The 16,850-nt window shown below is 39.0% G+C and overlaps 3 protein-coding genes across 3 annotated transcripts; 1 reads left to right on the top strand and 2 right to left on the bottom strand.

Moving 5' to 3' along the window:
* Positions 1–404: 404 nt before the first annotated feature.
* On the top strand, positions 405–8,010 carry LOC131787876 (uncharacterized). Its single transcript, XM_066174237.1, has 10 exons — positions 405–509; positions 2,048–2,279; positions 2,972–3,187; positions 3,384–3,560; positions 3,859–4,024; positions 4,714–4,928; positions 5,362–5,581; positions 6,115–6,374; positions 6,859–7,033; positions 7,884–8,010. Exons 1-9 carry the CDS (start codon positions 457–459, stop codon positions 7,018–7,020), a joined length of 1,701 nt encoding a protein of 566 aa, XP_066030334.1. The 5' UTR covers positions 405–456; the 3' UTR covers positions 7,021–7,033; positions 7,884–8,010.
* Positions 6,740–10,365, bottom strand: LOC131787877 (major facilitator superfamily domain-containing protein 3). Its single transcript, XM_066174239.1, has 4 exons — positions 9,476–10,365; positions 8,702–8,808; positions 7,451–8,153; positions 6,740–6,986 (listed from the first exon to the last, which is right to left on the bottom strand). Exons 1-3 carry the CDS (start codon positions 10,294–10,296, stop codon positions 7,879–7,881), a joined length of 1,203 nt encoding a protein of 400 aa, XP_066030336.1. The 5' UTR covers positions 10,297–10,365; the 3' UTR covers positions 6,740–6,986; positions 7,451–7,878.
* A 1,400-nt stretch (positions 10,366–11,765) lies between these two features.
* LOC131787885 (uncharacterized) lies at positions 11,766–15,184 on the bottom strand. Its single transcript, XM_066158517.1, has 6 exons — positions 15,053–15,184; positions 14,336–14,462; positions 13,522–14,005; positions 13,261–13,301; positions 12,518–12,780; positions 11,766–12,116 (listed from the first exon to the last, which is right to left on the bottom strand). The coding sequence occupies exons 1-6, from the start codon at positions 15,122–15,124 to the stop codon at positions 11,991–11,993; spliced, it is 1,113 nt and encodes a 370-aa protein (XP_066014614.1). The 5' UTR covers positions 15,125–15,184; the 3' UTR covers positions 11,766–11,990.
* Between the last annotated feature and the right edge of the window lie 1,666 nt (positions 15,185–16,850).

Raw genomic sequence — 16,850 nt, 5'->3', positions numbered from 1 at the left:
ATCGAAAAAAACATACCACTAAAAGGTAAATGGATAGATTGGTTTTCATGATGAATGTATGTCGATAAATAGTAAGGGTATTAATGTGGCCTGGTACTGTTGATAAATGTTACTTTGAATTTGTACTTTTGAAAGATAAAAACTGGCTTTAAGGATGCTTTCCCCCTATCATAGCGATGACGCATGATGCAAGTATATTCCTCGTCATAGGAACATTTAGGCCCTTTTTTGTTATTTTGGTGGCAGCTATTGTACTTTCCTTTTTTTCGTAACTTTCTTCCTTAGATCATTTGCTCGCAAAATGTTTGACCGCTCGGCTCCGGGAGGACTGGGGTCAAGGTAATGAAGCGAGACCGGAAGTACTTCCGGTTTAGGAAATTTAGACATTCGAGAATGGTGTAAGTTTCTAGTTTGCCAGGTTGTATTTTTCAACACAAGAATAATTTTAACGGCACCATGGAAAAAGGGAGTGACAACCGTAAGAAATCGAAGAATGGCGGCAAAGCGAGGTAAACCAAGTGAATTTCGAATTGAAGCTTTAAATGGGCAAGGAGTAGTTCCTCGTCCTAAGAATTTTCATTCACAGAGATCTCGTCAACCTTAAGTCACATCAAGCGAGAAACATTATTTTTACAAAATTACCTTGTGAGGCAGCCGTTGTGAGGCGCCTGTTATTCTTAGTCAAATTACAGTTTACTCTTATTTTTTATTCATTTGGTTTGTCGTTCGAAGGAGCGAATCGAACGAATTTTGCTACACCTCTATCCTACATTGGCAGAGACCTACTTAGTGTGATCAGTTTGTGACAAACAATAAAAATAAATTCGCTCACTAGACTTAAAGAAATTTTGTTAGCGACATTAGGGCAAATTGCTTACTTGTAATATGATGTCATGTTCAATTATTTCTGGTCACGCACGATCCCACGATTATATCTCACTGTCACGCAAGTCGGCTTTCCACATTCGCGTCTCATTATGTTTCCGCAAGCATTCACTCCTTCACCGACATAAATTTTTCACTTCAAGGGCTTAGTCATTATTAATGACCGGGGTGTTGGGGCTCGGAGGGTTGGGGGGGGGGGAATTCACATGGCTTTCAAACTTTGCTTTCCTAATATTTAACATTGGCAGAAACTTACTTAGCGTGATCAGTTTGTGACAAACAATAAAAATAAATTCGCTCTTTAGACTTGAAGAAATGTTGTTGGAGACCTTGAGGTAAATTGTTTACTTGAAAGATGTTGTCATTTTCAATTATTTCTGGTCACGCACGGCCACACAATAACATCTCATTGTCACGCAAGTCGGCTTTCCTCATTCGCGTCACATTATGTTTCCGCAAACATTCACCCCTTCACCGCAATAAATTTTTAACTTTAGGGACTAGTCATTATTCATGACCTGACCGGTGGGGGAGGTGGGTCGGAGGGTTGGGGCGGTGATAACACAGCTTTCAGAGGGAGCTGACAAGGATCAGTCGAAAGGAGGATCAGTAGAAAATTGACAGCTGATTAATTGCTAACGGGAGCGATGATAAGAATATTACAGAGCCTTATAGGAGATCATGAAAATTTTATCGTGACCCCTTCCCCTGGTGATAAATAATGACCATTTCCTTTAGGGTGACAGATACATTATTAATGACCGATTACCTTAAATAAATCTCAGGCTAACGTTTTGTTGTGTCCGCGATAAAGTTTAAATTGCATATTCGCACATTTGTTCTGAAATGCCGTGTCTAATGTGACTTGTTTTTGCATTTCCTTATAATCTCTGTGTGATGGCAAGCTCCCCACCTTATTATGTAAATATCCTGGGTGAAACTAGGAGAGAGCGCCAAACACTAAAGGGTGCTCCAGGGGGAGGCTCGGAGTCGAGCCCCATCGAAGCCTGGACGTTTCTCCTCTTTATTTTGCAATTTTGAGAATTATTTCTTGTTTCTTTTTTTTCACTATGTTATTTTTGATTAAGTCATTATTTTAAGAGGGGTATTAGTAAATGACATGAGGATAAAAACATTTTTCCATAATGTCTCTTCTGAACAGAAATACGTATGACGATCTCAGAAGGGGCACTCAAGAGGAAGCCTGCGAATTTCTAGTAGTTGAAAACAACATTGGCTTCATAATCGGTAGGAAAGGAACTACAATAAGTCAAATACAAGAAATTTCAGGGGCGAAGATCAGTGCTCAGTCACAAAGAGGTCGCAAAGGATTCGCTATTCGTGGTAATGAGAGGCAAAGGGCCCGTGCAAAAGAGTTAATCAATGAGAAATTGGTAAGTAGCTGCTATAGGAAGAGAAACAATTTCTGTAGTCGTAAGTCCTCAGATTTCCTATTGTCTGTTATTTGTATTCATTCTGATTGTCAGTTAGTCAGTTTGTCATTCATTTGTTCAGTTAGTCAGACACACAGTCAGCCAGTCACTCAGTCAGTCAAACGCTTAGTCAATCAATCTATCAATCAATCAGTCACTCAGTAAGTTAGTCATTCTGTCAGCCACTCAGCAATTCAATTATTCAGTCAGTCAGCAAGTCCGACAGTCTGTTATTCAGTCAGTCAAGCAGACATTAAGCTAGTCATTAAGTCAGTATACAGTAGGTCATTTAGTCAAACGGTCGGTCAGTCAACAGTCAGTCATTCTGTCAGCTTGTCAGTCATTCAGTCGGCCAGTCTGTCAGTCATTCAGCCAGCCAATCAGTTAGTCACTAAGTAGGTCACTTGGTAACTACTTCTATCAGTCCCTCAGTCCGACATGAAGTCAGTCATGATCTCAGCCAGAGTCAGTCAATCAATTTGCTTGGTAGCCAATTAAATAGGCAGTCGTGATCATGCGTGGTTGTCAATTATCGCTGATTCTGTTTGTCTTCGTGTCTGTCTGTCCGCCTCTGTTTTTCTTGTATATCTGAGAATCTGCACTTCCTCCTCCCTGTAAACATTGTACATTCTTGCGAACTTTCGATTCCAAAGGAAACTCTATCAAGAAATCAAAGCGTCCCTGGTCGACCGATTGTGATTCCAAAAAAGTTTGAGAAACTAGTAAGAGGACCAGATGGAGACCATCTTCTACATGTTAGCACTATGACTGGAGCTGCAGTAAGTTCAATAGGACCCGATCATCGGCTGTATGTAAGTGGATCCAAGAGAAACACAAAGCATGCCGAGTATGTGATAAAAAGCAGAATGGTGAGTTTAACACTGACATTATTTCATGTCAAAGAAAATAAGATTTTGGATACCCTGCCAACTGTGAGATATCTCTTTTATTTATAGCACAGAGGGGAGCTCTTTTTTTCAGTTAGGTCAACAAGTTTCCTGCATTGATTGTAAACCCTAGTTCCATAGAAATCCATGGCAGATTATTTTTTTCGCTCTGTTTTAGGCCGCGGGAAGAGTCATGGCTAACAGAATTTGCGTCTTTATAGACGATAAAAATCTCCCGGAAGATTGTGAATTACAGCTTGTCCCTGTTGAGGAAATGGAGCGTTTAATACTTTCAGCAGGAAGTTCATCACAGTATCGCTTGAAACCTTGTGAAGAATACGATATGGATGTACAGGTTTGTGCAAAAAGTGGCTAATGGTGAACACTCCGCAATAATTCTGTCTCAGTGCAGATATATCGTTGCCAAAAAAAACCGTTCAGGGTTAAATAATAGACGCGGATAAGGTTAATGACCAAGCTAATTGACTGCTGATGCTTAGTTAGTTTTATTTTCAAGATTAAGGAGGTAATGGGCGTCGAGATTTTAGATATAATCCTAAGGCAAAGCAACTGGAAAAAACAAAAACAAAAAAAAAACAATAACCCAACGGAAGAAATGCTTCCCTATCTGACAAGATCGATTTTAATTATAGGGAGCTTATGCGCTCAATCAAGCTGTCGCAAAATATGATGCATCCATAAACGAAACAGTTTTAACATCCTTAAGGAAATTGAAAATGGAAATTGGGTCCGGAAATTATCACAAAGCTGACCTATGGTGTCATTTCGGGAAAATCGTCATTCGGGAACCAGACGAAGGTAAGGCTTAAGTAATTTATAATTAATAGATGAGTAGATTACTGGGATGTAAAACACAGGTACCTCTACCTTTGACAGCCTATCGTCCATTGACACAAGTATCATCCATCACAGTTTAGTGTTTAGCATACATTAGTTATCGTCCTATCACAAATTCCTTATTCTGATTGGCTATTATACTCGCTAGATAAAGGGGGTAAGTTTCTAAAGAAGCTCTGGTTTTGCGTCGGAGGGGGGGGGGGGTTGGAAGGTATTTAAAGAGAACTTGGTTTTATTAACTGGGTTGATAACATAAATTGGGTCACAATAAAGGGTTTCTAAAGATGACGTTTCGAGTTTAAGCCTTTCGTTACTCGCTATCTTTTCCGGGATGGTGAGTAACGTGAGTTACCTAACATTGTATGGTTGTTATCAAAATAAAATAAAAACTTGTGCCTGTCTTGTTGTTAAGTTTTGGGGTAATTAGTAGATTTATGCTGAAGGAAATTAGATTATTCGCTTTCAATTTCTATGCGAGATAGTTTCTTCGAGCTTCACCCTTACTAACTATCACGGGATAGAAATCGCGGGCGAAAAATCTTGTCGATGATTGGTTAATTTTAAAGGAATTGGGCCTGGTCTGCATAGCTGAAAAGACACCATTTTGACAATGTAACATCAAGTAATTAGAAAACTACATTTGTCAACAGCCGACCTCGAGGAGACGTGGAGCATTGCTGATTCACTCAACAAGCTTCAAAGAACAGAACAGAAAAAAAACGAATGGCTTGTGGCATTTAAAGAGGGCGTGAACCTTGCTGACAAAGTGGTGAGCGATACATTTGGTGATCAGATAGGGGAGGACTTCATGGCAAGATATGACTTGACGTTTTTGTCCCCGAAAAGCCAAGCAATGCGATGTAAGGCAAGTTTACCACTTTCACCATTTTAAATGACATGAACCGGTTTCTGTTTCGAAGTCATATACACATTCACGTACAAGAGGTTAACTGTACCCATAATGCAATGTAGTTTCCCTTAATGAATGCTTGTCCATAGTGCATGCATACAAGAGCAGAGGCATAATAAAATACACAAATAATGATAGGATAGCTAAATGGGGATTGCTGAGCAAATTAATTTCCTTCTTATATAGGTTCAGAACAGTTCAGGAAAACACGCTTTAAAAAACTGATAAATGTTGAGTTTCATTGATTCAAAACTTTCTCATCCACAATTTTTTGTAATTTGTTGGACATCTACAATACCTTATATGTATTAAGAAAATTTGCGTTCTCTCAATTATTCATGTTTGGCTTTTTTCAATTTTTGAGTGGCTTTTTCTCATGACAACTTAGGTATGGGTAGCAAATAAAGATGTGGGAAAGAAACTTGAAGAAATACCGATTCCTTTCCATGACCTGAAAAATGTTGTTGAAGAACTGCGGTTTGAGGATGATTCCACAAGGGCGAGGTGTCGAGGGTGGCTGGTTTTACAGTCCAAGAAATTTCTCCAGGTTAACATCATTTTTCCAGGTTCAGACGTTGATTGCAGGATAAGCTTGCGTGCACTTACGGGTGAGTCTACGAAAGGTCTTATATCTCTAGTTGTCTGTGTGTGTCATATCACATATGCATTACTTAGTGAATGAGTCATTCAGTGACTGACCAATGGACTGACCTCCTGACTACTGACCTGCCTACCCCACTGACGTACCACCACAGTTACTTTGGAAACTCACCCACTTTGATTTACTGACTGACTGAGCGGGAAAAACGAGAAAGTGAGTGAGTAAGTAAGAGGTGAATTGATATTTCCCTCCCTTGTTGCAAATGTGATAAGTATGAAATTATTCCTATGTTAATATTTTGGTCGATTTTTTGGGTCAACAGTCCAGTTTCATTTGCAAGAGCCAAGTTTCTGTTGGAATAAATTTTGGCAACGCAAGATGGCCACTTTATAGCCTAAAACTCACGCAAAATATACTTTAAATCTTGAAACTATTAGCATATTTGGAAAGTTGATTAAATAACGGGCTAGTGAGTGAGTTTATGAATGCGAAACCAACATAAATACTGGTGTTTAATCCAACGGCTTTTTTTTTCCTCAGATGATTTAGTTGCTAACAACAGCCTTGTGCGCGAGAAAGAAGCGACACACCTCATATCAAATTATCTTTCTAAGTTGACATTCTCCGATGCCGACGGGTTACGCCTTCCAGAAGACGAGAAATTACCCCAAGGATTTAACTTTACTCATCGGAGATGTTCCCGCCGAACTTTGTTCACCCCTCGGCCTGGATTTACCATGATTGTCTCTGATGAAAGATCCTGGTGCAGTGATCTCAAAGATGAGGAAAACAGAGTGACGGTAGGAGATTTGTCGTTAACAACACAGTTATATTACGACTTATTTTAGTACAAATTTAGCGTTCAATCACAATTGGTACAATCTGAGTAACTACACTTCTCGCTATTTATTTCTGCGATAGTCACAGAGCACAGGAAGTGACCTAACAATGTACAATTCCAAACAAAATAAAATGAAAAAAGAGCCCGTCTCGATATTACGTTTTCAACGAGTAGTAGATTTATAGTGAAAGGATTAAATTATCCACTTTCGATTTCTGCCCTCACTCGATATCACGTGAAAGAAATCGAGAGCGAATAATCTAATCGTTAAAGAGAAATTTTTTTCCTCATCTAATTACCCGAATTTGTTAAAAATATATTTTCAATTAGTTTGAATCGTCGTCAGCTTTAATAGCGGTGTCGTTAACTAGGAGGTTCATTTATTTTCGAGCTAACTTCTCTTTTTCCTCTATTCACTTCTTTTCAATCATTCATACCCTTAGACGGATATTCACCTTCATTGTGAAAAATGGGATCAGCTCCTCAACGAACGCGACTGGGAACCAGAAACAATCTGTGCCGAGTTACCTGAGTTTCTTCAGTTTGTTCGTCAAGTTCAAGATTTTATTTCCTGTAACAGCAACAACACAGCTGATCAAGAGTGAAGGATAATACGCGGTTGGTCTATATTTTAATAATTTGATTAAAATTGTTGCCTATATTCATAAATATTAAAAAATTAAATTTGAATCTGTTGCGACCGATGTTGGTGTTTTCATCTCTCTCTGGTGTAGTTGTCAGTCGCTTGTTCGATTTTCATTTCTGTCTCACGGCACCCGTTATTACTTCAAAGAACTGGACGGAAAGTGGAGCAAGGAAGGCCCATTTAAGCGAAATGCTATTTTTTTTGTTTGTCGTAAAGGACACTAAATTTTAGTTGTTTTCGTCACAAGCGCACGCCCGACGCGATTGGTGCGATTCTCAAATAACGTTGCAGGATATATTTCAAGAAGCCAAAATAGTGGAAAAAGAAACAATTGAGAAATAAAAATCCCTTATTCGATGGATCAAAATATAAAACAAGTGGACACTTACCTCAGCGCTTTTATTATCGATTTAACCATGCATCGAATAACGTGTATTTATTAGGCTATGTATGTAAGGGTTTTCCTCTCTCGTGCTTCTTAACGCGTTGAAACTCCTGATTAAAACTTTAGAAAATATGTGGGGAAGTCAAGAGAAAGCATTCAAACAAAAATTATCTGCTTTTTTATTTGCCCTGGTTTATTCGGTATAATTTACTGGTAAACCTCGATTTGATGTGCTCAACCTCCTTGAGGCACAAAAATTTGCTTCCGTGAGAGGCAACAAATCGCCAATCTGCAAGACTAGAAATTTCAGCACATTTTTTATGCTTTAAGTTACATGAAGCACTAATGAAACACTTTACATTTGTTATCTTATTCTGTCTATTCAACTATTTCATCACATCCGTTGGTTGTAATGTTTTGAAAATCAATTCTTTAAGGGCATCGAAGATATTTCGGACAATGCCAAACTAAAATGACAACAAAAAAGGAAACCACAAGTGAGATGTATAAACCAGCCACATATCCCAGTGCCTCTGTTAGGACTCCTGCTATGAACAACGAAAACTGTTTACCAAGAATTTCCAACGTACCAAGGAAAGAGTAACAAGTCGTTTGCACGGATTGGGGTGCATTCTGGGAACATCGCAACATGAGTGTATAGACAGGAGTGGCCTGGGACCCATGAACTACACTGAGCATCAGGTATACTGTAAGTGAAAAACATAGAAACTTATGCCCCATTCACACCAAAGCTTAAACATGTTTAAAAGTTGTTTTGTTAAACACAGTTTAATTTTTTTTTTCTTCATAGAAACTATTTAACCGAATATTTTTGACTTGAATGTAGCACATCGGAAATGCAAGTTAGCAAGTACTTGAATCCTATGGAAAATCAAGTTTTTCAGTTCTCTGTTTATAATTTTCATTCAATGAGAACCAGTTTAACAAAACATGTTTTGCTGGTGTGGATGGGGTATTAGATAAACAATTAGTGATCAAGATGTCAGGCTGCTTCTTAGTTGTTTCCACGTAAGCACAAGCCAGACGTTTGACAATTGAATTGCTCAGCTATGGAGTTTTCGGTGTGCCCACGAAACCGTCCACAAGGAAAATGGACGCACCTTGACACATTGCGTGATTGACAGGTCAAGCAACTTGCTAAAGAACAGAACATTGCGAGTAATTGGAAAGTAGTTAAAGTAATGTATCACCGCACATGACTCCTAATCAGACCCTCTCAGGAGTTAACACTTACCAAGGGCTACAAACTTCGTGTCATTCCACCAGACAACACAAAGCTGAGCGAAAACTGAACAAACAGATAACAAGGACGTCAGAAAGAAAAGCTGCGTAGGAAGTATCCTAGAATTGGACAAAAATGAAAACAACGGGTATTAACTTTATTACCATACCATAAATCTAAAAGTGTCAAATTTAAAGAAAGCAGGTTTACATATGTGTTTGTTGCCGTTTGGTAAATTATGCTGCTGTGCGATACTTTAAAATTTTTGCGACTGGAGTATGGCACTACGTTCATTCCTAAACATATCCGAATATTTTTAAGTAAAATTATATCTTCTAAGATAAAAAAAAACCATCCAGCTTTATTTATCCCTTTATTTCCCATGAGTGACCAAGACAGAATTTCTCCTTACAATATCAGTACAATATCAACCAGATAAGTGATGAGAATAAAGAGAAATATCAATTTGGGGATAATTAGTTGATCCAATACTAAATTCTCTTTTATAATATTCTCTTTTATAATATATATTCATTATAAGAATTGTATTGTTGACAGTAAGGAGAATTACAAATGTGATGTGGGAGTTAAAAGGTTAGGGGAAGGTCGCAACTTTGCACGGGTTAAAGGCTGAGCGACAAATGATGAAGTAAACGTTGGTAAGATTGCCAAAAGAAAGGCTACTTTTAATTTTCAGTCTTCATTTACGAGCAGATTCTATCTTAAAAACGAAAAAAAAAAAAAAAAAAAAAGCTATGAAAAATTTACAAATCCCCTTCATCTCACCTTTTTGCTGACAGAGCCACTCCCCACATAGAAGCAACAGCAATTGAGATACCTTGACCCACCATTCCAGACAAGAAGCCAATACGGCCTAGGCTCTCTCCGGTATCTACCAGGAACATGGTGAATATTGACTGCGAAGAGTGCGACGCATATTTATACACACACGCGCACGCTATCATCCATTGCAACCCTGGTGTGCGCGAGAACCCACTCATCCGTTTGGTCTCTGAGTAACGCAATATTTCAGGTTTAGGACAAACGTCGGGCGTCACGTAGCTTTTCGTGACAAAAAGTGTCACCATCAGGGAGAAATAAGAGATAGCGAGGGCAAAGAATATTTCTTTTCTCATTAAGGAATACTCCGCAGCTAAAAGAGTCAGACCTCCTCCTATTAAAAAGCCAATTTTGTAGCCAATGATCTGAAGTGAGCTTGCCCTTGATAATTGGTCTCCATGAAATTTTGATAGCAGTATTTTTCCAAGCGTCAAATCAACCGTGGCAGAAAATAGATTAAGTAATACCAATGAAGTTATGAAAATAATTCTGTCGTCAACCCTTGCAAGTAAAAGTGCAAGCGCAGTTCCTGCATAACTTGTCGAGAGCCAAAAGGTTTTGTTACCGTAGATATCGATGATCGGTGCCCACAGAGATTTTAAAAGCCAAGGGAACGTCAGCAGATTCAGAGATCCCACGAGAAGAAGCGACGATCCAGATTTGCGCAGAATTATGGGAAGATATCTTAGTTGAAGTCCGTATAGTATACCTTGCAAAGCATATTGTGAGGCCAAGAAAAATTGATACCACATACGAGGACCTTGCATGGTTGGATGTTACATAAGAATTTTTCCTTTCGTTTCTATCAGGACTCAACGGTATCCACGTGACCGATCATTTCCGTTTGCGTGGCTATCTGCGAGATGCCGGAAATCCAGCTCACGTCCTACGTCCCACGTCCGAGTAAAATCTTCTTAATCTCAAGTTATTCCTTACCGAGGTCAGAGATTTACCCTTAGAGAACATTCCCTTCAGGAAAATTATGACCAATTCAAAATTTGATCTTTCGGAGAACTATTTCTTACCGATCATTAACTGTAATTTTACCCTTGTGCATACCTCCTTTGGCAGTTTTTAAGCAAAAACAGTGATTTGCAAGATAAAAATTACCGAAAATAATTAAACATAGAGGCTCTTTTTTATTATTTCGTTGAGAAATCTAGCAATCTGGTCCCATTTGTATAAGAGGCGGATAACGCTATCCAACGGATAAATTGCCATCCGGCGAATAAGTGATAGCAAAACGTATAGCGTTATCCACCGGATAGAGTTTTATCCAGTGGATAGCGTTATCCAACCTTCGAACAACTGGGGCCTGTCGTGTTTGGTTGTTTGCGCTATGAATAGCAACGTCTTATGTCTTTTGGGATAAGGAGAATCTCGTCCACGTTGAGCTCAGGTCATTGAAGTGATTTTCAACCCCTAGCCATTTTGTATTGCTATTCTCCTATCAAATAAGTTTTCCATTTGACAAAATACCAGGGTTTGAGGTTTTAGAAATTTGGGTGGTCAAATAAAACGGGTTTAAGGACTTTGAAATCACGTGCAGGAGGTCGACGAGTGAAGTGGATGGAATGTAGTCGTTTCACGACAGTGGTCGTATAAACATCTAAGTAACTTTCGACAGAATGATCAAAACAAATTTACCAAACTTTAAACTTACTACATAAAGGATGACGACATGGATATCATTTTATAATCTATTGATGGATATTCAAAAGTCATGCATGGATAAAAGAGTATCTGTACGTACGACTAAAGTTGAAAAACAGGAACAGGAAATTTCCGAAATTTCCAAATTTCCGGATATTTCAAAGCAATTTATGTAGTAAGTTTAAAGTTTGATAAATTTGTTTTGACTAATTTCGAATACAAAATGCTCGCGAGGGAAACGGGAGTGTGGAGGTGGTAGTTCAGAAAAGTTCTTCGGCGCCGCTGTCGGAGCTTGTGTAGCTGCCCTATTTGTGCAGTAAAAACGAGAGGCGATGGCTACAAGCAAGTTTACCACAACATTTTGGGGTCAATAATTAGAGTTGCGCAGGAACACATACGGGACCGCTGAGTAAGTTCTGATTCAGCTTTCGCTTTGTCAGTCCTGGAGAAATTATTTTTAGGTGAATGAAGAGTTTTAAACCAGGACTCGTCTTAATTATTTTACCCCTAAGAGTGACTGACATCTAATTTCTCCTTTGCAATATCACCACTGAAGCACGCGTTAATGTCATGAGAATAAAGGAAATGATCACCAGTTTAATAACCTCTTAGTTGTCACACACTCAAACAAGAAGGATAACAGGCTTTACAATAAGCAATCATATCCTAATCAATTCGTAGTATCACATGAACTTTTACCGATCGTTTTCTTTCTCTTGACTTGAAGCCATGAAGAATGAATTCATCTCTCATCATTTTACCGAAAATTACAACATTTCTACTCCAACGTCACAAAACAGACGGTTGATTACTGAGGCATGTTACTTTCAACTTTGTAGTAATACGGGTCCTCTTGATCAGCGGTCTCTTCTCTTTTGCTATGCTCTCCAACCAGTACCAGGTACCCTTGGTCATATTCGGCGACTTGCTCAGACTATGAGAAAGTAGCAATTAGAAAATGCATGTGAATTTTGTGACATCAACGGCAAATCGCCATTTTTGTCCTCGACTGCGGAAAGGAGGTATTGCACTTTACTATAAGCAATTACAAACGAGATTGATTCGGTAGGTACATTTTTTCTCGTTGCATGATGACTACGTCCCCCTATTTTTAACAAGCACTGAAACAATATTTATTGCTCCAATGGTTTTGGAGCAATAGCTATAAGAAGACATAATTGTTTTTTTCAAAAGTCATTTTTAACAAAATAATTTTTTTGTCATATGAAAGACGACTTCTGCTCTACCCCACTTTGCGTTCCTGTCTTAAAAAGAGAACCACCTCTTTCCGGGTTAAGGCCAGGGTAGGGAACTGTATGGGATTAAAATGCATACCTTGGACTGGAGCTGTTTCATAAGAGGATGATAAGCCGCTAAATAATCATTTTCAGTGGTGATATTAGACTTGTCAAGTTGTTGATACACTGTAGGATTGGTATATACTTCTCCCTCTCCCCAGTCTTTCGCAGGTGAACCCTTGACGAGGCCCTCATAGGCCGGTTGTTCCCATTGAGCCTGATCTTTTGATTTCCCGTCATACTTTAGTAGTTGATAGGCATTCTCATGTGTGTTTTGGACGTGATCTTCTGGTTTATCGACTGTAATGGTGACAATGATATGAATAAATGTAAGATACTCTGTACTAAGACACATGAGATGTAGTAACCACTAACTCTAACTTGGCAGATACAAAAATCTAAATAGAGAATCGAAAACCGTAGAAAATATTAAAAAAGCTAAAGAAAACTAGATCCACCAATTGCAAAGGTATTTAGAAACCAAAGAGAGATATATATAGTCATTTCACAAGCAGGGAAAAAAGAGGAAGTCCAACTTCCTTACAAAAAATGGAACCCAGACCTTCGGATTCCGCGTTCTGATGACGCTAAAGACCTCGACATTGCAGTCTCTTGATGCCTCTCCTTTGTCGTAATTTTCGTTGGGCTTTCTGCTCCTAACGGTCCAAACACATAACTTGTAGTTTGGACCTTTACTTGCAGCAATTGAGAGGAGGAGGATTTTACAGTGTTCTGCAATATCGTGGTGAAGTAAAATACTCAGGTTAACCATTCACTTACACTGATTAGTACTTTGCTGATCGCTTCTTGAGTAACTTTTCCTGTGAAGATAAAAAAATGTATATATATATATATTTATATTTATATATTCTCTTACACAGCTTGTAGTTAGTGCTCTTGCTAACTTAAAATTAAAAATATTTTGCGTGGATGCTCGTAATAAAGTGCTTGTGGCGATGATGTACATCAGGAAAATAGAAAATACAGGAAAAATAGCTTAAAACATAGATCATATCATAAAAACAAACTCACGCCGTTTACCGTTTTCTCCAGAGCCAAGCTGATACGAAAAACATGGCGACGACTACCACAAGTGAACATAACACAGATACAACTAGAACTGTTCTTCTGCTGCTGCCGTTTACGTCAGTTGACTTGTCTATATTCTTGTCTTTACCAGGACTGCTCCTTTCTGTCGTTGTCATGGAGATAACAGTAGGAGTCTTTTTAGGTGTGGTATCTGTGTCGCTTGAGGAAGTCGGCGGAGTCTCGGATGATTTCGTCGACAACTCGGTCTGGCTGATGGGGGTCGTTCCTGTGCTGTGTTCTTTTGTGGATTGGATCTCTGCAGTTGATTTTGCTGTTGTTCCTTTTCTTGTTGTTACCTCTGCTTGTGTTGTTGGTGGTAGAGTTTCTTTTGATGTGGCAGTTTCTGCTGTTGATAATTTTGTTGAGGTGTTTTTTGTTGTCATTTGTTTTGCTGTCGCTGGTTTTGTCGTGAATGGTTCGGTACATTTTTCTGTGGCTAGATATGAGCGAGCGAGTAAATTAGTACAATGAGGACCTGAGTAAATGAATCTGTATCCCATCGCTCTGTGATGGGTTCAGAAAACTAGTGCCTCTCTCTCAACCAATCAGCCACAAAACTTAAAACAATCGAGTCATTTGCGCTTTCCGTGCCTCAGGAGGTTTGCTTGTTTTTACTTGGAGTTCTCATTTATTCCTAGTCATTTTTTTCTCTCAATTATTTTGGTTTTGGTTTCACGTTGCGCAATCCAAATGCACTCCATGAGGGATTCAGTCGGTTAGATTGATTCATCCTACTTTTTTATGACTGACCAGAGTCTTTACCAACCTGTAAATGTCCCAGCTGTCTTGAAAATGAAGCAGGAAGCAAAATCTTTTCCTTTGCCTTTCTGTTTACACTTTACGTTGATGACAACAAGATTCCCTGTGAAATTCGTTACCGATGATTTGTTCCACTAGATACAGATTAAAATACAATAAAAAACAGAAAACCAAAATTACATTGGCTCTTTCTTTCCATTCTCAATGTATTGTTGTGGCAGAGATGCTTTGTCGAAAATGATCTGCTTTTGAAGGGAAAAAGGACTTTTCCGAGAGCAGGAGGGATGGAAGTTCTGTAAGCAAGGCAAAGAAAAAAAAAAGGGAAAACTGCTATGTCGCGGCAGTTTATTGGCAGTCCACTTCGCACCCCTTCCCTCAAAAATATTTATGATAACGGCAAACGGCTAAGGCTAGGACAGATTGCGGGGAAGTGATGTGTTCGTCAAAATTCAATCCCGTTCGAGACTAAAGCCAGATTATTGTTTACGACATCTTCTTTCTTTAAAAATTGTTAATACACAGATTTAGCCTCGAGTTTCCGATAGCTTAATTGTAAAATTCATTGAAATGCTTTAGGTTCGACTCCTCCGAACGGTTTTTTTATCGCTAAAGTGGACCCCCTACAGATATAAGTTCTAGTGTAAACAACGTTAACCCTCTTTGATCTTACAGTTTGGAGCGCCCAACAGCGATCCCAGCTGACTCGTAATGGCATTTTATTTACCTCTAGGTAGATATCTTTCTTGTTTTTTCTTGGTCCAAAACCTTCGCTGAACGTCGGTAAAGTTCGTCCCATTGACCATCATCAACATAGCGAGCGGCTTGGACATCACAAGACTCGGTATCGTTAGGTTTTTCTTGGCAGAATTTTTATCTAACACATGATTTAGTTTTGAAAATTGATAAGAGGTGGTAACCCAGGAGCTGGCTTCTGCAAACATCTTTACCTCTATCGTCTTTACCATCTCTGTCATCATCATCATCATCATCATCATCGCCACCACCAGCTTTCGACTTCGAGGCTGCGCACCACATCCTAACACTATACAACCAAGATCAGGTTTTTCTCTTTTTTGAACTTTCAATATCTGGGAAAGGACTGATCATTATGAAATGCGTGGGAAGGGGAGGGGGAAAATCTGCTTGATCCCCTAATAAGGATCTGTAATAATGTTATGACCCCCCCCCTCCCCCCCCCCTTATCATTAGCGGCTGATTGGTAGTCAAATGTCCCTCCTATGCAAACTGTTGGTAGACGCAGTCCCCCTTTATTCCCCATGAAAACCATGTGATCCCCTAATCTCATCAGCTGTAGCTGTGTTTTAATCACTCATCCCACGGTATCTCATATTCACTGTCACTCGATCGTAGAAATAAACATGTTATAGATCATCTATCATCGACTAAAAGCGGCATGAACGCGTCTCATCTTATCTCTCTTTCATTTAATCACTGAAAGGAATAAAAAATAACTATTCTGAGCCTGAATATATTTACAGCAGCCAGAGCTCGACAGGAAAAAACTGATAAAGGTTATAATGTGCTTTTTTAACACTGAAAATATGACCTACCGATTGACCCTGGACCAAAGATATCCGTGTTCAGCTCCTGCAGATTCAACATTTTCCCGAGTGAAACAAATAATTGGGTGATCACTTTTACATTGACACCACTGACAGCAAGGTTTTGAATCGGAACAATTTCCTCTCGTGTCGACCGAACGACAATTCCTACCGGAGTCGAAATAAGAAGATTGGCCACCCGCAATACAGTTTGACACAGCTGTACAATTTGGATTGTGAATTGTCATTCTCCTCCAGCCTTGTCACATTAACAATCAAGCAGTCCATGTTTTCCGATAAAACCAAGATCATCAAAGCTAACAGTGCCATGCTCGTCTTGAAGATGCTCCTTCCAAATTTTTGCATCTTTATTCGCAAATGACTTCAAGTTATGAGAGCAATCATATGAAAGCTTAATTTTATAACAAAAACAGCCGTGACATGACCTTTAAACTTAACGTGAACGCCCTCACAGAGCTCTTGCCTTGTCATGCTCGGGATGATTTCCTAACATGGTTATAAAAATGCTAACTTGCTCTCGAATTAAAAATTGACATACATAGCAATTTAATTAATGAGTATAAGAAGTTTTGGAGGAGATGAGCCAGTTTCCTATTTTCTGATAAGTTCCGAAAAAAGGATATGATCCCTATTTTTATCGACGTTCACATTTTGCATCTCTTTTGGTTCTTTAGCGGTTTGCCATTCTCAGAGACTAGAGCTGGAATTTTGAGAAGGACGCCATTCCGGTGGGGAAGGAGGAAGGGGGTTGGGATACCTTAGGGATAAACTGTTTAGGGTGTAGGTCCAAAAATCTCTTTTTCTATGAGACTTAATGTAATAAGAGAATATACATCTCTTTTGTCCACTGTTTAAGCGTGAAGACCGCGACAGCCATTTCTGTCTGACGGCACTTACGTCTATTTCTCCTTTAACTCTAGTTGGTTCCAATCCTCTTAC

This window comes from Pocillopora verrucosa, chromosome 11, assembly GCF_036669915.1.
Source record: "Pocillopora verrucosa isolate sample1 chromosome 11, ASM3666991v2, whole genome shotgun sequence".
In the NCBI taxonomy this organism is placed as follows: domain Eukaryota; kingdom Metazoa; phylum Cnidaria; class Anthozoa; order Scleractinia; family Pocilloporidae; genus Pocillopora; species Pocillopora verrucosa.
Note: the sequence above shows the minus strand (reverse complement) of the source record. Positions and strands in the feature narration are given on the sequence as shown.